General features: G+C 33.2%; 1 protein-coding gene across 1 annotated transcript in view; it reads left to right on the top strand.

The window, feature by feature from the left end:
• Positions 1-17,020, top strand: part of LOC101889035 (centaurin-gamma-1A) — a 575,535-nt gene extending 558,515 nt beyond the window's left edge. The window contains exons 3-9 of the mRNA XM_059130016.1: positions 11,206-11,482; positions 12,592-13,590; positions 13,660-14,139; positions 14,265-14,382; positions 14,451-14,669; positions 15,455-15,599; positions 15,680-17,020. Of these exons, the coding sequence (XP_058985999.1) occupies positions 11,206-11,482; positions 12,592-13,590; positions 13,660-14,139; positions 14,265-14,382; positions 14,451-14,669; positions 15,455-15,599; positions 15,680-16,162 (2,721 nt within the window). The 3' untranslated portion in view covers positions 16,163-17,020. The remainder of the gene's footprint in view (positions 1-11,205; positions 11,483-12,591; positions 13,591-13,659; positions 14,140-14,264; positions 14,383-14,450; positions 14,670-15,454; positions 15,600-15,679) is intronic.
• The last annotated feature ends 376 nt before the right edge of the window (positions 17,021-17,396 follow it).

The following is a 17,396-nucleotide window of genomic DNA, read 5'->3' as shown; positions in this document are numbered from 1 at the left end:
TCATGGGGGAAAGGGGAGAGAAGGTAGGAGATAAAAGCCGCAATGATAAAAATAAATCCTTCAAATATTTATACAAGATTATTAGCTTGTGGCAAAAGAGAGCGAACCAACCTCGCAAAGTAAACATTAAGGATTCTCTTACCTTCTCTTGTTGCCCATGGCATAATATGGTAAAAATCCTTGGTTATTTGCCTGGCAACTACTTAAGAAGTCCATTTTATGTATTATGTTGTTACAGGATCCACAAGTTTTTCTTCAAGGAAAGCTTATTAAAAAGTTTTCCAAGGATTTTTATTCTCTTTCTACCTGTGGCTCAATGCAAGGAGAAAGATGTTACTTTTATTGCCTGACACAGGATTTGTTATGCTTCCTCCCCTTTGTGTGTCCACCCCGCAAGCTCCCACACAAAAAATCACGATTTGTTAATGTAGCTTAGCCATAAAGTCGTCATGGATGACGACATTAGTTTGTGTGCTTGTGGCCAAAGGTAGTTGGCTTGTTTTGGGGGCCAAACTTAGCCATGCCTGTCGGTCTTGGTTATTTGACCTAATTCCCAAGAATGTTGGCCACTTTAGTTGTATTTACCTTTTCTTGTGTTTCTATATTGTTACAGTTTTCCCCCAAGAAGGGAGGAAGGTAAATGTGTAAAAAGGCACTTTAAAAAGGCCAACAACATTTTTCGAAATTGAGGCCAGCTGTGGATCCTTGCAACAAGTTTGGGTTAATTTATTAACCTCCTTGAAATAAATAACATTTAAATACCTTCATTAAGAGCTCGTAAGACCACCGGCAGCCAAAAAACCAACCACTTTTTTTCTCTTAGTCGAGAAATCCTTATCTCCAAACTAAAAACTATTTGAGGCCAAATTAGCCCACTCCTTCAGTTTCAGTGCCGGCCAATTTTCTTTGCTTCTCTCTGCCCTTCCAAAGAGAAAATTCTACAAAATTCCATAGTTTCACATAGGCGGCTTTATTCTGGGTCTATACACTCCTCCCCTCGTCCTCTCCCTCCCCCCTTTTGCCAAGAGTATTCCATAGCTTAAATGTCACGTTTTTGTTACAGTTTTGTTGTCTTTCTGTTTCTGTTGTTTTTGTTTGGGGTCTGTTTTTGAACGACCAACGTTTTCTTTCTGCTGTTTAGCTTTCATTATGGGCTATTGTTTTTTTCGTATTTTTGCTGTTCTGTTGCTATTTTGTTTTCTGATTTTCTTGGCACGTTTGATGACATACACAAATATTTATTACACAAAAGATAAAGTGGCTGGTATGAATTGTAAATACTAAATGTATAGAACAAAAATTTATTTCCGTGCAAAATTGCAGGAAAAAATCAAGAATGTCAGGGGAAAGGTTTTTCAAACTTAATTTTTTTATATTTTTTTTTTTAAATTTATTTATTTCAAACGCAAAATTTATTTGAAAACAAAAATGCTAATTTTTTCAGAAATAATCAAAAAAATTTTTTTTTTTTTTTTATGGATTTTTTTATGGTATATATTGCATATACAAATTTCTTTTGTTCAGAGACTCATAATCAAATTGTATGTAGAACAATTCTTCCTTTAATACTTTCCCCAAAAAATCACGTATAAAGGGAGTTATTGACTTGGATTGGATATGTGTTAAATTAAAAGTAAAACATGTATACACATAATTTTCATTTGTTATTCCTAAATTTCGAGTGCAATTTTCTCAAAAGCTATTGTTCCTAGAGATTTGGTTTATTCTGAGATTTATTGTGAAATTTTGTGTAGAATATTTCTTCTTTTGATACATTCTGCCTAAAACGAAATATTATGTCATTTTCAGCCGTCAACTCGAAAAAAGTCCGAGGAAAATTTTGTTAAAAAAAAATTAAGAAATATTTTCGGTTTTTTGGGAATATTTATTCAAATATTTTTTTTGATATGCAGTAGAAATAGAGACTTGCTATCTGTGGTGACTTATAGTGAAATTTGATGTAGAATAATTCTTCCTTTGACACTTTTCCCAAAAAATGAAGAATAAAGGGAGATTTTGACTCGAATTGGATATGTATTAAATAAACACTAAAAAGTGAAGAAATAATTTTCACTTGTTTTACATAAATTTCGAGTGTAATTTTCATAAAAACTATTGTTCCTATATATTTGCATTATTTCGAGATTTATAGTGAAATTTTGTGTAGAATATTTCTTGTTTTGACACCTTCTCCCTTAAACCCAATTTTATGTTACTTTTAGGCGTCAACTCAAAAAGGCAGGGGAAAAATAGATCAAAAAATTTTGGAAATATTTTGGGGTTTTTTGGAAACATTGATGTAAATATTTTTTTAATTTACAGTGGAAATAGAAATTTTCTTTCTTTGGTGACTTATAGTGAAATTCTATAAGGAACATTTTTGCTTTTGAAGTCATTCTTCTAAAATTATGCTTTGCTGGAGATTTAGGCACAAATTCACACAAAGTACGGCCTTAACCCCAAAATGTGTTTTTATATATTAATTCCTGGTGTATAGGTGAGATTTAGGGTTTTGGCGTCTTCAAGAAACTGTAGTAGAATATTGTAACAAACAATTTTGTAGAATATTTTGACTTGCTACGATCTCGCTTAAGGGCAGTTTTGAACCATATTATAAAAATAGGACCAAAAAAGACCTCTTTGTTGACTCACTTAAATTTTTCGACAAAAATATTCCTCGAATTTTTATTTGCAATATTACCGAATACACGATATACGTAAAATACACGGATTCCGAACTATCTTAATCCGAAAATTTCCAAAAGTGTGAAAGAGGAGGGGAGTTAACGCCCTTTATTTAGGTATTTTTTTGAGGTAAACTTTCAAAACGCCGATGCACGTGTTTCCTCTTTTATAGCTTTATTTTCACAATCTTCCGCATTTGTCCGTTATTCTTAAAAATTGAATTTTGTAGCACTGTGTAATACATTTCAACTCTAAAATTTATTTTAAAATATCGATGTTGTGATTATTGTAGTTATTTATTTTTATTTTATTTTATTTTTTTCTGTTTTTTGACATTTCTCTCTAATTTTATAATTCCTTGTAATCCTTTAAGCTGATTTACTCATCTCTTCTATTTTGCCAAAATTTATGTTCTGTAATGTAAACATTTCACAAATCAAAAAAAAAAAATAATCCCTTACGGATTACTTATTAATTTTTGATAGCCTGATGGAAAATAAATTTTGCCCATTATCAGAATTTTAAACACGTGCCGTCAACTAATTCAAACTAAACACTTTTTACGGTTTGTTGGTTGGCAAACACCACATTACAACACAATCCAACCGGGGGCATTGTCGATTATTTTTGGCAAACCAACCAGACAATGGCATAGATTGACAGCAGGCCAACCCATTGCAGTTTTTCCATTTAACCCCTAACATCTAATGTTGCATGGAGTTTTCCTTTTTTACCGGGGAAAACTATTTTTAAACGCATATCGCAATCAATACTCTTTCAATTGTTTTTGTTTTCATCTTTAATTGCTGTTTTGCAAAAAATCCAATATACATATTTGCATTTTAATTGTGGGCTTACCTTTGCTGCACTATGGGGATAGAAGGGCTAACAATACCCTTCATACGCAAAATTGCATAAATTCTTAACTGCTTGCATGTATGCGTGTGTATGTGTGCATATGTTGCTCAAAATTTACTTTAACGATTATGGTATTGCAAGTCCTAAGAGAAAACAAAATAGAAATCATATCCTGGCATGGGGCTTTGCAAAATTTCGTTTTATAAGGGTTGCTGCATTCTTTCTCCGCCCAAACAAAAACGGGATTTTTGAACAAAAGCCTTAGGAGTTATATTCCTCTTCTTCTCTACTTTATGCTGTGTAAAATGTTTCACAACAATGCAAATATGGCCTAAGCGGATTGCCGGGCATATGAGTTGCAGCTCAAAACCTTCCATGGAAGGCAGTATTTAAACGAAATACGATTTTGCGTAAAACACAATACCCCTCCCCCACCCGTCCCGTCTTTGAGGACTTGCAAACCCCATCCGCTTTATTTTCATTTTTTGACTTTAAGAGTTCAAAACAGTTTAAGTTTTCACTTTTGTGTTGACAACTCCTATGGATTCTAAGAATTTTTGTGGGTTAACTTTTTACCCCTTCGAAATTGGTGGGGGTGGAATCCGTTTGCAAAAAAATGTTGTAGGTTAGTTATTGTCCCCTTTGAATTTAATGTGGGGGGTGATGAATACTTGACCCCAATCCAAAGTTGTCATTGTCATGCACAAAAGAAAGGGAGGGGGTGACCCCTTTAGAAGTTATCCCAAATAAAGTCAAAAGGATAATTGTCTGCAGGTTATTCAATTTTGTGTTCAAGCATGAGCAATTTGTTGTCAAAAGGGGTGTTTTATGAATATTGGATTTAAAACACTTTTGAAAGATGAAAAGTATTCTCTTCAATTTTAAATAGATAAAGGAAAAAATTTCTTATATTTTAAGAGGAAAAAAGGTTTCGGCCGGTGTCTCACATATAAATACTTCAAATATTTCGAAGTAAATCTGTAGACAATATAATTTCAAAAATGTCCATAGCTCAGGGTTCTCATGTTTTCGGGGAGGAAAATATGAACTTTTCCTTCCGTCCAAAATGTCAAAAAATTCGGCATTTAAGTGGTCCAAATATTTCTTTTAGAGGAAAAAATGTTTTGAGTTTCGGCCGGTATCTCACAAATAAATACTTCAGTTTGTCTTCCAATGCGACCATTGAAGCGGACTTGTCTTTATGGTCATGAGCTTGAAAATAGCCCCGCAATAATAATCTCAAACGGTTAAAAATGCCCGACCTTGGCTGTATTGAATTCTGTTTTTTGAAAGGCTCCACACCAAAATCCATCTGCAAAATTTCCCACGGTTTTGAGTACCAAAGGCCCAATCACAGCGTACAACGACGAATCGATAATTGATGGTCATTATTAACACTGCCCGACACAGCTGTGATATTTTCTTTGGTTCGCAGTCTACGTACATTTACATTAATATCAGAAAAACTTAGTTAAAAATTGTGTTTAGCGCCTAAAAATATGCTAAAATTAAATTCAAATTTATTGAGTCTTTGTTTTTTTAACACGAAAATGTCTGTAGTTTAGTTAAGAATTCTACAAATCGTTTTAGTTTTGAATTATAAATTGTGGGTATCGCCCGAAAGTATGCCATAAAAATTCTAAAGATAAATGTGAAGAGTCACTTTACTTAAGAATAACAAAATCAACACTAAATTTTAATATCTCCACATGAAATTTCAAAGTCCTACGTTATGTGTAAACTAAGCTCAGGATTTTTTATTTAAATTTGAAATTGGATTATTTTCTTCAATAAAAATTTTAACATCCCACTCAATCAATTTTTTTAAACTTGATTAAAGTTAATATAATTAAAATAAAAAATGCGCTCTAAAAGTATGCTATAAAATTTTAAAAAATAGCATTTTTCTTCGTTTAGTTTAAAAATTATGTAGAACGTTTCTTTTAAGTCTAAGAATTGTGGTCATCGCCTAGAAGTGTTTAAAAATTATAGTTAAAATTCGAGTTGAGCGCCTAAAAGTATGCTACAAAAATGCAAAAATTATTTCTTTTTCATTTTTAGGTTAACAATTCTATAAATCGTTTCTTTTTTAGTTGAAAAATTGTGGGTATAGCCTAAAAGTATGATATAAAAAGTCGAAAGCAATTCTTTTTTCTATGAAAACCTTTATGAAGAAAAATATGTCAAATGAAAAATTTTAAAAAGGAAATATTTTTCATTTCATATTTTCATAGAACATGAATTCAATCACAGGACTCAAGAAAAGTTATTTGAATACGAAATTTCAATATTTCCCTATAATATCTCAAAATCTTATATTATGTGTCAACTAGCCCCTGGAATTATAATTCAAATTTGAAATTGAATTATTTCCTCAAAACCCCGTTCAAAATCCCATTCCATTGAGCATCTCAAAATTTCTCGATTTTTTTAAAGTACATCGTTTAAAGCATTAATAAAGCTCCCAAAGGTTAAATTTCTCTATTTTTTTTTTCTCCAGGAGTATAGAAAAAAATCTCCCCTTTTTTCAAAATTGTCTAGCTCCCTTTATTCCAACGTATGACGTATTCATACATGAATGTGTGCAGGAGCTTAGTAACTAACCCTGATAAACCCATAAACGATTGTGTCACTTTATATTTAAGTTGACAAAAGAGACACACGTTTGTTGTTGGTTTTTTGTTTTTCTTTTTTGCAACTCTCTGGCTCCAATTTTCATTGCATCATGCATACACACATATTTGCTAGCTGCACCAACAAGAGAAACATCATCAGCCAAAGGACCTTCAGGCATAACTTGGCTAACAATTTCTAATGATAACATCTATACGTTGTGCAACAACAACATCCCAACATTGGAGTAGTTGGGATAGAAAATCGACAAACATCGTCATGGTCCCAGGGATGTTGGGCAAAGGGTTTGCCAGGGTGAAAAAAAATGAAATAATCCTTGTTGTTATTTTTTTTGGCATTCTTCTATAAATAGCACACACCATGGCACGCGTCCTCAAGGATTTTCTATGCAAGGCTTTTGGTTTTCTATATATTTGTGTTTAACCCGCCCCTTAAGATGTGGCTGTGGCACAACCTTGATTTGTTACAAAAGTTCCAGAGATGGTTTGTTTTTCTGAAGGTTTGTGAGGGGATGTCATCTGCATCTGTGTGTGTTACAAAGATGTTTACCTTCGCACCACCGCCACCCACCCATCCACCCCTCAGGTCCAGCAACCATCCCCCTTGCTTGGCGTTATGCCACATTTACTTAAGCGCATTTAACTACTGCATTTCTGGCTTCTATTCCATCTTGAGGATACAAAAAGAGGATAAGAAAACGTCTAGCTGTAATGGTGGTTGTTAACAACGTCACGTGCTCTTGAGACTTTGGCACTTGAATGCAAAGCAAAACAACGCTCACATTCAAACATGATGAGGCAGCATTCTTAGCGTAATATTGCATTTTACTTAACGCGCTCAACACAAACTCCGGCAATGACTCCCCCAAAAAATCACAGGCGAAAACATGGGACACGCGTGTCATTATTTTCGCGTTTTGTGAACAATTATTTTCCTTCAAATACAGCTGCCAAACAAAATGCACAAAGAAAAAAAGGGCATAACTTCCCATATCCTTCCACATTGGCGTTGACGTTGGTTTCCGTTTTTACTCTCGCGCCACAAATACATACACACACACTTGAACTATGTCATTAAATCAAATTAAATATTTCATATTTTCATGGCAATTTACATTGTATTTCCCAGTTAAGCCTGAAGTCGTCGAATATTCTATGAGCCTGGGAATATGAAGGAGGAATATGCTCCAGGTTGTGCCAGTACAGTTGTGCCGTCCTTCCAGCAATTACGTTTACAATCATTTTTATAATGCATTTTGATTTATGTGGGAAATAATTGAGGGAAATTCAAGTGTTACACTGGGAAAAATACTAAGAAATTCCATTTTTTTTGAAAGCCTAAAAGTATGCTCTAAAATTTTAAATAATTTCTGAAAAAAAAACTTTTTCGTTTGGAAAAATTTCAAGGCTCATTAAATTTTAACTTTAAGAAATATTCTATGTAAAAATAATTTATTTAAAAATTCCTAAAAGTATGCTACTTATTACACTAATATGCAATTCCTAGAAATACGCTATTAAATTTAAATGGGATTTATAAATGGGTTCATAGTAATATTTTATGGAAATGAGGAATCTGAAGTAGTTGTTCAAATTGGAAATTCAAAAACGCCTAAAAGTGTGCTTTACTTTTTATATCCAAAGAATAACAACTTAAATTAATGTATCTCAAAATACAATTGATCTAGAAATTCCGTGAATTTTTCAAAGACCTTTTATAACAAATACTAAAAGTATGCTACAAAGTTCGCTTTATTATAAAAAATATGTTAAAAAATATAATTAATAATAGGTGGGTTTTTTGTGAAAAAAGAGACATTTAATTAAATCTATTCTCTATCAAATGCCTAAAAGTATGCTTTAAAATTCTTATTAAAAATGTTATTTTAGGCTTATTTTCTAAAGTGTATTTCTTTCTAAAACCCCTCTCCCCCTCACAAATTGCCTATTAGTAAAGCAATGACAGTAACAACAGTTTAAAAAGGGGGTAAGTTGAAGGTTTTTCCCAAACTTAACAACCGGTAAATCTCTTTCTCTGTCTTAGTTTCTCTTAAAAAGAGAATTATTCTTATGGAAGATAAAAAACTCTCAATTTTGTATTTCTTCAAAGTCAACAAAAAGAAAAGAATATTTATGCTCTTCCATAGTTCTCTATGCTTCCTCTACTTGCCACTCCATCCCCCTCTCTATCACATGCTTGCACAAATACAAGAAATAATTGTATATTTTATACATGGCAGACTGGGAATAATAGCATACTTCTAGGCTAAGTTATAATAGGTGGGTTTTTGTGAAACGTTTGAAGTTTTTTGTGAAAGAATAAAATTAAAAGAATTGAGCGGAAAATCATTATAATCATGTTCGTACTGGGTTAGAAAAAAAAAACATGAAAAATATTTATATATTTTATTGAAGGCTATTTTCAGGTTAAGTAATGAAATACGTTCCTTGAAAAATATAAATTTTATTTAAAAAAAAATCAATTAATTGTTTTTTAGAGATTCAGATAAAAAAAATTCCTAAGTACGATTGGTAGTATTTCACTTAATCGAATTTTTTAAAATTAAAAAGAACGAATTCTTTGCATCGGCTTGATTTCAGCTTCATGTCACTGGTTCTGAATCCATAGAGGCCCCAGCCAATTTTAAATAATTCGAAGTAAATCTGTAGTCAATATGAATTTAGAAATCACCATAGCTCAGAATATATTAACTTTTCCTTCTATGATTTTCAAACAATTTCCAAAAAATCGGAATTTTGATCCCATTTTGTGGCATTTTAGAGAGTCAGTATAAAATTAGAAATCTCCATAGCTCGGGGCACTGACGTAGCCATAGATGAATACAGTCGTTTCTATAATTTTCAAAATCTGAATATTTATCTTATTTTGTGGCATTTTTAGAGATCCCATCTGTCACAGAAATGTTACTTTTTGCATTTTTTCAGTTTTATTCATCTTCTTTTAAAATTTCTATACAGACCCAATTTACCACCAGAGATCGGCTCTAAAATCTGTTCTTGTTTAATTTTGTTTCAAAAGTTCCCTATCGCTTGTATCTTCTCTCTAAAACTCCCCTTCAAATCATTGGAAACTTGAAATTAATTAAAAATAAAAAAATAAAATAAAACTCTTCTATTATTTTATATCCAACAAATTGTTGTGATAAAATAAAAGCATACATTTAGGCTTTGTGCGAGGGGGGAAAAAAAACGAAAACATTGTAACATTGAATAACTTTTTTCCTATGAGCCAAGAGCAAGGCAAGCAAAGTTATGGCATAATAAAGCCAAACAGAGATACACACACACACATACACAACGAATAAATTGCGGTATATTCTGTTGACGATTTGTAAGACAGCCAGGACGCCACTCTGGCGACAATATCAAACAATTTTCAGACATGGCCACAATAAACATTCATACATCCATCCAACCAAACTTTATTAAATACAAAAACAGTCAGTCTTCCTGCTCGATTCCAACTCCATGCATACATGTGGTTGTGTGTGTGCGTATGTGTAGAACAGTGTTTACATGTTCTATTGATAGTCCTGTTTCAATGTGAGAGCATAGGACGACTCCTTGCCATTGGAATATGTGATTTTTTTATTACTTATGTGCCGCCATGGAATACAAACAAACATAATTGTGGATTTTTCACAGACTAACACTTTGTGTGTGTATGTCATGGCTGGCTCTCTCTCTCTTGTTTGGATTCTCTATGGATGGCCCGCCATCCAACCAACCACCCACTGTGTTATGCTCCCAACATTCATTTCGCTCGGTTTTTGGTTATCCTGTAGGAAAACCCGGCTGTGCTAACTTCATGGGGGTCTCTTGGCCGATTACCCATACAGTTTAACGAGAGCCATCAATCGAGTGAGTTGTGTTTTCACGCGGAAGTTTTGTGTGTTATTTCTTTCCCCAAAAAAGGAAGAGAGTCCATAAAAGAAAGCTAACTTAAATTGTGTTACAAAATATTCCAAAGGCCTTAATAGATTCTAAAACAAAAAAAACGGTTGTATTTTTTTTTTAAATATAAAAATTAAAATTTAAAAGCAATAACCAAAAAAAGAGAAAGGTAAAATTCTAAAATAATTTGCCCCCTACCCCCTCCATTCTCTCCATGCCATTGCTGCATTGCATTTCAACCATCCCTTTTTACCTTTACCCATTGACAAACCTGCGCAGTGTGCAACAATTTACAGGATAACCAAATAATAAATCAAATGGGGAGTTATGCTTAAATTGCTCTCAGTAACAACAACAAATTGAGTAGAAGCAATTCTTTTTATGTCATCACATCATATTGGTATTGGTAAATATTTCTTAAAACAAACTAAAGTTCATTATCCTTTTTTGCAATTTTATGCTTAAATAAGCACCAATGGTCAAGCAGCCATCAGCTAACCCCTAACAAAATATCCAACAATTCCCCCCTAAAGTATGCTTTGAGAAAGTTTCAATGGGGTGTCAGGGCTACCGGTCACAGCCATTGAACTTCCGGTATATTGTTGTTAATTGAAAAACTCTTTGCTGCCGCTGCTATTCACTCTGGCAGAAAACAAAATCAATTGATTTTTGGGTTCTCTTTAAAGTTTCAGATAAAAAAAAACTTCCATTAAATTTCCTTTTTAATCCAAATTTAGTCCCTGCCTTTAAATTCATATCCTTTTCATCAAAAAGCAGAACAAACAAACGCCCCTCAATGGCAAACACCTTGGTTTCCTCATTGTATAGCCGTTTACCTTTTGTTCCAAAACAAAGTCCTTGTTCTTCTTCTTCACATCATCGTCGTGAAACCTTAACCTTAAGTCAAGTTTAAAGCACAGCAATTATACAAAGTCAAGGATTTGCCAGACAAAAGCCAACATTCTTTTTTATTCTTATTCTTTCATTTTTTTTAAATAAATAACTCATTATCCCGGTTGTATGTACACATTTCTTAGGGCTTCAGTTATATTCATATATGTGTGTGTGTGTTTGAAGTTTTATTCATTTGTTTTATTTTTTTTTTCTTCCACAGTTTGCTGCCTGGGTTGATGCTGTCATCTTCGTTTTTAGTTTAGAAAACGAATCGAGTTTTAATACAGTCTACAATTATTATACCAAAATGGCACATTTCCGCAATGGCCAGGAGATTCCCATGATTTTGGTGGGCACTCAGGATGCAATTAGCGAACGTAATCCCCGTGTCATAGATGATTCGCGAGCCCGCAAGCTGGCCAATGATTTGAAACGTTGTTCATATTATGAGACATGTGCCACGTATGGTCTAAATGTGGAGAGAGTGTTTCAAGATGGTGAGTTAAAAAATCCAAATTAAAAATGCCCCCACGTTGGGCGCTACCTTTATATTAATTTCAATTAGAAGTAAGATATTTTATTTCAAACTTATCTTGTGGTATTGAATCTTAACTTTTAAATTGTTTTAATAAAATAACTAAAAATTAAACCACGAACCCTGGTTGGGCGCCATATTTGCGTTTTTTTTTTTTCAAATATACATCTAAAGCTATATTTTTATTCTAAATTGCACCAGTATATGAGTTCTTCACTCGTTATCTTCTAAATATTAAAAAAATAGTTTAAACTTCATCCTCACATTGGGCGCCAACTCACTTTTTTGATTATTTGATTGATTATTTTTTAATATTAATTCAAGTAAATTCTTGACTGCTCATTTCTAGAATAGTTCTAAAAATAATAAAATAATGCATAAGTATCAAATCCATGTTTGATTTTTTTGTATTTTTCCCTTTTCAATCCTTTGAATTAGCTTATGTCTTCAATATATGTCTAATATATATTAAATCAAGAAATTAAATAAAATTATTTCGTTCTCAAGTCCCATATTGGGCGCCAATTTCTAGAAATTAGGTCTGACATATTATCTTCCTAAGTTTATTATTTTTAATCGCTGAAAAATTGCTCTATAGTCTATAGTTGCCCCACATTGGGCGCCATTTTTCTTTCCATAATTTTTGGTAGTTTTTTTTTATTTATTAAAAATCAAAGAATCTCAATAGCTTCAAAGTATAGATCAATCTACTGCAATTATTTCATATAAATCACATGCCCCACGTTGGGCGCCATTTTTAATATTTTTTGTTTTTCCTAATAATAGCTGAAGGATTGCTCTACATGTCAAATACATCAAATAATGTATCTTGGAAATTTTTAAAATACATCAAAATTAGAGTTCTGCCCCACATTGGGCGCCATTTTTTTCTTTATAGTAATTTTGGTAGTTTTTTTATTCATAAAAATTATAGAATCTCCACAATTTGGAAAAATACTGCTATTATGTCATATAAATCAATTGCCCTACGTTGGGCGCCAATTAGCTATTTGTATATTTTTTGGTAGTTTTTTTAATTTCTGATTATAATATTTCATTCATCTCTTCCAGCTTGTCAAAAAATCCTCTCACAACGTCTACCCCTACCCGCTTCAGTTGTTACCTCAAGACCAACCACACCTCAAGGCACCCGCCTAGGCATTGCATCCTATCATCACAATGCCAGCAGTAATGGTAGCACGAATGCCAATGGTTTTTCATCCAATTCAAATTCTTCGGCTAGTTCTATGCAAAGTACAAGTGGTGGTGGTGGTGCTGCTGCGGCCGCTTCTGCATCAAATACCGCTGGCAATTTGACATTACCACATCGCCATCATGTCCTGTCCAGTTCGACACATCACATACCCATGCGTATGAGTGCCGATTTTGTACATAGCGAACAGCAACAACATAGTTTACCACCCAGCGGCCAGACGGCACAAAAATTGTGGCAACAACACAATGCCCAGCAGCAGGATTCACAACATGTCCAATTGAGATCTCATCATAATCGTGATAGGGAATATGCTTTAACTAATGAGAATAACAATATTACCAAATACAATCCCCAAGGTGGCGGCATTGGTATGCGGGATTCGGCCTCAGCCGCTGAGCAATTGGCTCCCCTCTCATTGGTGCCTTTAAGAGAAAAAGACTCTAATATGGGTGTAGGCGGCAAAGATTTACCCACACCCACCTCAACGCCTACGGCCAGTCGTAAGTCGCGCAGAAGATCAAATCTCTTCATACCCTCCTCATCGAAAAAGGGTGAGAAGGATATGAAAAATGGTGAGCTGGGTAGTGGCCGTTCCATACCCATTAAACAGGGTTATTTGTATAAGCGATCGAGCAAGTCCTTGAACAAGGAATGGAAAAAGAAATATGTAACATTGTGTGATGATGGTCGCTTGACCTATCACCCATCGCTGCATGATTACATGGATGATGTGCACGGCAAGGAGATACCATTGCAATATGTTACCGTTAAGGTGCCGGGCCAGAAACCAAGAGGATCCAAGTCCATCATAACAAATAGTGCTTTGACCACATCTATGCTCTCCACAAATAATGGTAAGTTGAGTAAATAACAAGATTTTGTAATGGGTTCCTAATTAATATCCGTTCCTCTTCTTTCTCCAGTTTTCGAACCCCTTAAGGAGTCAGCAGTCAAATCAAACTCATCCCAACAGACCAGTGGCGATGAGGGCATAGCCATGTCCAATTCAAATTCTCAAACTTTCCTGGCCGTACCCGGTGAGAATTCACAACGTGAACTATTAGCTGTAAATGCCTCCAATAAATTGGAAGCCCAAACACCAAATGTTAAGAAACGTCATAGACGTATGAAGAGCAGTAGCGTCAAGTCCAATGAAATTGATGACTCTGATGGCTATGAATTCTATATTGTTTCATTGGACTCGAAGCAATGGCATTTCGAGGCAGCCAATTCCGAGGAACGCGACGAATGGGTGGCCGCCATTGAGCAGGAGATATTCAAGAGTCTACAGAGCATAGAGAGTACCAAATTGAAACCGGCCACAACCAGTGAATTGGCATCGATGGTGACGATACGTACCAGGGTACCGGGTAATGGTTATTGCGTTGACTGTGATGCACCAAGTGAGTTTAATGTTCGGTTACTTTTTTTATTTATTTATTTGCCTTTGAGTTCCATGAGTTGTTGTGTGGAAATGGAAGTAGCTGGAGAGTAGTTTTTTAATCCCACATCCTTTCTTTCCTTGCAGATCCTGAATGGGCCAGCTTAAATTTGGGTGTCCTCATGTGCATCGAATGCTCGGGTGTCCATCGTAATTTGGGTTCACATATTTCCAAAGTTCGTTCATTGGGTTTGGATGATTGGCCGTAAGTATTTTGAATAGAAATTTTGTTTTTTTATTTGATTATTAATAAATATTGTTTTTTTCACACAGTGCTGGCCACTTAAGTGTCATGCTGGCCATCGGCAATAGCTTGGCTAATTCCGTTTGGGAAGCAAATACACGCCAAAGAACCAAACCAAAACCAAATACATCACGCGAAGAGAAAGAGGCCTGGATCAGAAGTAAATATGAGGCAAAAGAATTTCTACCTTCACCAAATACAAATACCAATGCAACACCGGGTCAGCAATTAATTGAAGCTGTGATTAGGTAAGAAGACATGACTTTAATAAAATATAACAAAAATTAGGGTCAAGAGTTTGGAATAGAAAATTTAAAAAAAAAAACTTTCTTTGAAAAATGCTCCTCAACAAATATTCGATTTAAATCTTATAGTTATGTATAAACTTTTCAAAGGCTCATTTTTATAACTTCAGCAAAAAATGTTGAAAAAATTATTTAAAAAAAAATTTTGAACAATCTTTCAAGTGATCCACAATAAATCTCAAAAGCCTGTAAAAAATATGGCTTAGAAACTAAAGAAAAAAAATCTATTAAAACATATTTGAATATGAATAAACCTTATAATTATTAAAAAATTATAATAAAAAATTTAAATTTAGTTATTAAAATTTTGAAAACAAATTAGTTATTTAAATTTTGAAAAAGACTGAAGTTAATCTATTTATTTTTCCTTTAAAAAATTATTTTGGTTCTCCTATAGTTCTTTAAAAATTCATAAAACTTTCTCTTTAGTGTACCTCACAATACATTTTATTAACTTAAATAAAAATTTAAATAATTAATTTTAAAAAAGGCAAAAATTATTTTTTTTATTTTTCCCTTAAAAAATTTTTCACCTAAACTCCTTTAACAAATTTAGGAGCATATCTCTTAGCCAAGAAGTACATTCAGAATTTTTGAATAGAATCACAAAACATTTTGAATCTCATTTTTAAAAAAAGAATATAACTTCACATTTTAGTTTTACATTTAAATATTTATTATATATATATATATTTATTAACATTTTTATTTTAATTTCATTATTTCAGATCTGATATGAAATCGATTGTTTTAATATTGGCCAATTCTACACCCGAGGTAACCAATGCCAATGTTAGTCCTAGAGACGTTAGGACACCATTACTATTGGCTTGTGCCATTGGAAATTTGGCAATTGCTCAACTTTTGATATGGGTAAGTTCAAATAAAACGCCACAACTGTGTTACAATTACATTTTTACTAAATTATTTTTTCTTTCATTTTCCAATTACAGAACGGTGCCAACATCAAACACACCGATCATGAGGGTAGAACCTGTTTGGCATATGCCAGGGCAGCCCAATCATTGGCCACAGCCAAATCATTGAAGGCAGCAGCTGCTGCTGCCGCCGCTGCGGCTGCAAACTCGGCAAGCAATAATTCTTCAAGTTTGGCCAGCAACACCTCGTCATCGTCCTCATCGATATCCCAGAGCACCTCGAACAATACCAATTCCACATCGATGGCCTCTTCCGTAAATAATACGGCTAGCAACAACACCACTACATCACAACAATCTCAGCAATCATCTGCAACAGCAGCAAATGGTGGCATTCCGGCACCGCATTACAGTGTCGAGGAAACCACCGCCTTGGTTGAACTTCTCACCGGTTTGGGTTGCCCCGAATCGGCACCCTTGACCGCAAGTGGTACATTGCCACGACGAAGAGACACCTTGGGTACACCCTATGAGAAAACTGTATCAGGTGTTATATAAACATAACAAAAATATATATAGAATTAAAAAAAATATTATTAGTCTTTAGGTTTTATATAGGAACATTAATATGAAGGTAGTTTTTAACAAACAACACGCTTAGCTTAAAAATGCTATAAAACAAACAAACCGGAAATTAAGTTTTTTATATTTTAAGTTTATTTTGAATCTTGTTTCTTTTTTTTCGTTTAGAATTTTCGTTCCTTTTCTTTGTAACAAAATCTCTGTTTTAGTTGAAATCTAAAAAACAAAACCATTTTATGTTTTCTTGATTCTTTTATTTTTGTAAAGTTTTTTTTTCATTTTAGTTTTTATTTGGTAATTAAGGAATTTTGTAAAGTGTTTTATGTCTTCTGTAGATGGGTTTTGTTAAAGTTTGAATTTCATTATTTGTATAAAAGAAATGTTTTTAGTTGCAGTTTTTTTGAATAAGTAAGGTGTTGTCTTTTTTAAGCACAGCGTTTTTTATGGTCCCATGTTAATTGTTTAGCCTTCCCTGAACCCTACCTGCTACCTCATGTATTCCACAATTATTTGTCTCCCACCCCACCACCTCTACACCAGGCTTGTTTTTTTTAGCAAATCTCTACCAATTTTATTATATTTTTATTTTATTTTATAATATAAAAAATATATTATAAATATATATGTATGTTTTTTTGAAAACAAAAAATGTATTGAATGTATTAAACAAAAAATCTGTATAACAACTTTTTTGTATGTGTATGTAAATATCATCTATATATGTATTAAAATTGGACATATTTTTTTATTATACAAAAAAGGTTTTATGTTTAAGTTTTATTATTTTTTTGAAATTAAAAAACCACCCCAAAAAATATTAACAAAACAAACAAATTTCGTGTTTTTATTTCATTTGCTTTTTTTTTTGTTCTGACATGATTTCCATCGTTTCGTTTGCCATGTTTTAGTTATTATCTATATATTGCAATGTGCAATCAGTATTGAAAACGATGATGCTACCGAAAACAAAATGATAGACTTGGAAAATATATGAATAGAATTTATATTAGTATAAGCTTAAAAGAAGAAAAAAAAGATAGTAACATCTAAAAAGAGAAACACATATAGTTTTCGATAATTACATTTACATTTCACTTAGCTTTCATTTTTTGATTTAAATTTTAAAACTACGACTTTTTTGTGTAGTAGGTGTTACAGGTGTTACAGATGATCTTTGTAGCCTTATGCAATTCCAAAAATAACATGTCTG

Source organism: Musca domestica, unplaced genomic scaffold, assembly GCF_030504385.1.
Source record: "Musca domestica strain aabys unplaced genomic scaffold, Musca_domestica.polishedcontigs.V.1.1 7, whole genome shotgun sequence".
NCBI lineage: Eukaryota > Metazoa > Arthropoda > Insecta > Diptera > Muscidae > Musca > Musca domestica.
Note: the sequence above shows the minus strand (reverse complement) of the source record. Positions and strands in the feature narration are given on the sequence as shown.